This window comes from Austrofundulus limnaeus, unplaced genomic scaffold, assembly GCF_001266775.1.
Source record: "Austrofundulus limnaeus strain Quisiro unplaced genomic scaffold, Austrofundulus_limnaeus-1.0 Scaffold945, whole genome shotgun sequence".
In the NCBI taxonomy this organism is placed as follows: domain Eukaryota; kingdom Metazoa; phylum Chordata; class Actinopteri; order Cyprinodontiformes; family Rivulidae; genus Austrofundulus; species Austrofundulus limnaeus.
In genome coordinates this window covers 130,231-133,943 of record NW_013953347.1, presented here as the reverse complement: position 1 = coordinate 133,943, position 3,713 = coordinate 130,231, and the positions used below count along the sequence as shown (strand labels likewise).

The 3,713-nt window shown below is 35.1% G+C and overlaps 1 protein-coding gene across 1 annotated transcript in view; it reads left to right on the top strand.

The window, feature by feature from the left end:
• Positions 1-3,713, top strand: part of LOC106533436 (lactase-like protein) — a gene marked incomplete in the record, with an annotated part of 22,248 nt that overhangs the window by 11,068 nt on the left and 7,467 nt on the right. The window contains 2 exon segments of the mRNA XM_014029723.1: positions 833-994; positions 2,637-2,911. Of these exon segments, the coding sequence (XP_013885177.1) occupies positions 833-994; positions 2,637-2,911 (437 nt within the window).

Below are 3,713 nucleotides of genomic sequence, written 5' to 3'. Positions count from 1 at the left end.
GACTGAAACATTCAAATGTTCTAAACGTTCAACAAACCTGAAAACTGTGTTGTTTTTAACAGGCTCATGCTAAAGTCTGGCACACGTATGACATGAAGTGGAGGAGCAAACAGAAAGGTGAAGAAAATATCACTTCATTCATTCATCCATCCATCCAACCATCCATCCATCCATCCATCCATCCATCAATCATATATTTGAGGTTGGGTTGTGGAAGTTTTAGGCCCAATTTAATATGAAAATAGTTTTTATATCACTGGTAAAGTTTAAATTTTTGACTGGCTACAACAKAATAARCACATTTAAAAKGTGATGAATAATATGTTTCTGGCCTCTGAGYTGTTGGTTTGGAGTAACTGTGACCTCCTGAGCAATTTATTTGAACATCTTTGTCTCAAAATAAGCTGCTTTAAAGCCAGTATCGACCAAAAACTACATCTCCCATAATGCATGTTGATTATAAATGGGAATTCCCTGTAGGAAAGTGGGAGAGTTCAGTATTTGTGACTCACCACAACTCATCAGTGTGTAAAACTCTCTTATAATTACTTTAATAGTATTTCTGTTTTGTTTATTACACATGTAGTCAGTCGTAGTACTTTTTAGTGTTTATGTGTTAAATACTGTTTCTATGCAGGAAATACCAGGTAGAGCTCAGTTACTGTTTGTTAGTGGTGCTCAGGAACATGATTTTTTGTGTTCAGTTGAAGTTAAACATGAAACGTTAAAGGTAGATATAACTGGCCCTTTGAGGGCCACCATAACACTCATGTCAACTGATGAGAGTTTTGCTGGTTAATCAAACACAGAATGGTATTTCATGTTTGTCCAGGTCTCATTGGGATTTCTCTGACTGCTGACTGGGGTGAACCAGTGGACGTGTCCAATCAGAGGGACATTGAAGCAGCAGAGCGCTACATTCAGTTCTACCTGGGCTGGTTTGCTGCTCCGCTCTTCAACGGGGACTACCCTCAGGTCATGAAAGAATATGTAGGTATGTTCAAACACGCACTAACATTTACATGTAATATATTATACTACATATAATAACATAAACACATGCAGTCCTGTGCAAAACGACCCTTCCACTTTCATTATTTGTCATTTCTCTCCAAGCAGCGAGACTTCCCTGGAAGGCTTTGGTCTGAAGCAGCTCTAGATTTGAGATTTTCTACGTTATTTCAGGGCTTGTACCTGACCATTTACAGAGAAAGTTTTGTTTTTTTAATCTGACATAAAATTTACAACGCTTCTAAACTCAGGAGATGAAGCAGATTTGTTTTGAAACAAAACAGGTGTTAAAGTTTAAAACGATCTTTAGGATCTTTGTTCCCAACAGCCTGTCACAGAAACACACTTTGTTCCAATTTCTTTTACTTTTAACACAAAATAAACTCGTTTTTCTTGAGGGAAAGTTTTTTTATTTTGAAGATTTAGCCATATAAAGCCTAACCCTTTTAAAAAAAGTCAGAAAATTCACATTTTTTTAGAACTGACATGTTTATTGGGCCTTTAAACAAAATCGAAAAAAAATTTTTTTTTTGCTGCATCACTTTGTTTATGAGATATTTTTTGTATCAAATCTGATACACTGGGCTGTTTTGGTAACATTTTGTCTCACAACAAAGTTAAATTAAGAAACAAAAAAACAGTTTTGCCCAAAACTTTAGAACACTGTAGGAAGTTTACTTCTTTGTTGTTGTTTTTTTTTACAAAGAACTTTTTACAGCCATTTATTTCACTTGGTGGTAGGCACAAATACAGTTTCTGTCCTTGTTCAGGCACAGATGTACCTTACACTTTATAAAAAATCACCAGCTATTATCATATTTATGACATTTTCTTACTTTCTTTTTTCTCTCTTCTTCCTCAATTTTCTTTGACAGCTAACATGTAAATATTTAGTCAGTACAGCGTAGAGATTATAATTTCAAAGGAAACCACTTTGAAAATAGACAAAATGTGTTTTCAAATGGCATTTCAATAATTAATCAATCATCCAAAATAGTGTGTGTTGTATTGTGGTGAGAATACTGTTGATTAAATTACTAAAATGACTAAACTGTCACATGACATTCAGGACTGGAGAACTTTATATACCTGCAGTATCAAGTTTGATACACATTTTAACATGGTTTAACTGTATTATTAAAAAAATGCTTTTTAAGTAATTATGCATTGTTTCAACACAGAAAGTATTTATTTTAAAAAATTTCAAACAATATTGAAGTTATTCTTAACATAACTTCTCCAAAATTAGTAAAAGTTTTCCTGAAAAAAAAAATGTGGATGACGTCATGTCAGCAGACATTTTGAAAAGGCAAAAGAAGAAGTTCCACTTCCTGCAGTACATTGTTAATCCACCAGAGGGCAGAATACAGGTCTCACATGACATAAAACAGGTTTTTGATGAAAATATTGACCTCATTGATAAAATATAGGTCACAGAATCCTGCGTAGCAAACATGATACAAATGATGATGAAGTCGTTTGTGGGTTTGTTTGGGTCAGTTAGCCTTGGCATCATTTTGAATTGGGTTGAATTAAAAAATGAATGGGTCGTTGGTGAACATCCAGTAACAACAGCTGGACAGAAACAGGAAGTGAACTGACATCTCCTGACCTTTGACCTGCAGGCAGAAAAAGCGGTCAGCAGGGTCTGGGAGCTTCACGGCTGCCGGTTTTCTTGCCTCAGGAGAAAAGCTACATGAAAGGAACCATCGACTTCCTGGGCCTGGGACACTACACCACCCGCTACGTGACCCAGAAGAACTACCCGTCAGGCCTCGGGGACAGCTACTTTGTGGACCGTGACCTGGCTGAGCTGGTGGACCCACGGTGGCCTGATCCTGGTTCTGAGTGGCCCCACTCGGTTCCCTGGGGCTTCCGCCGCTTGTTGAACTTTGTGAAGGTACCACAGACCTGCAGCTGAATCACATCCATTAAATTTAAGATTCAAACCTTTAATGTTTGAAGAGAAAACAGACTTTGTTTTAAAGTTAAAATAAATAAAATCACATTTTGAAGCAGAGTTTAAACAAATCAACACTGATGGCTCCAGATGAGATCTTGGCAGCCATCTTGTGAAGAGCTAACATTTTATTTTATTTAGATTTAAAAGACTCGTTTATAAAGCTAACAAAAGCTGATTACCTTTACTTTTTGACGTAGCGCTCAGTTATAATTAGCTTTCTGTAAACCTGATTATTATCCAGCATTTTAACAAGATGATTGACATTTAAAACAAGAAGGAAACGCAAGACAAACATTTGTGCAGAAGCTGACAAAATGGAAAGAAATTAATATAAATCATTACATTTGACACCAAAATTACTTAATTTGGCTTTTAAGTTTTTAATCAAAACCAGATTAATTCGTTTTTTTATAGACTGTAAATAAAAAAACAAAATGCAACCCAGGGGAAATGGTGAGAAAACAGTTTATTTAAATTTATATGTTTTTATTTTGTTAAAACATGTGTATTTATCCCTTTGTTTTGTTACCTTATATTTTTTTTATGGTGAGTTTAGTGCTCTTATCTTCGTTTTGCATTTTATTTTGAAGTTTTCAGTCGATCTGTTTGACCGAACTTCCTGTTTTCGACACAAAGTTAGTTTTGTAACAGGAAGATGATTAAAGTGAGTGGAGATTTAACAGTAAACAAATATGTTTTTTCTTCCCTTTAATGTGTTTAGAATTTATATATTTCAAAT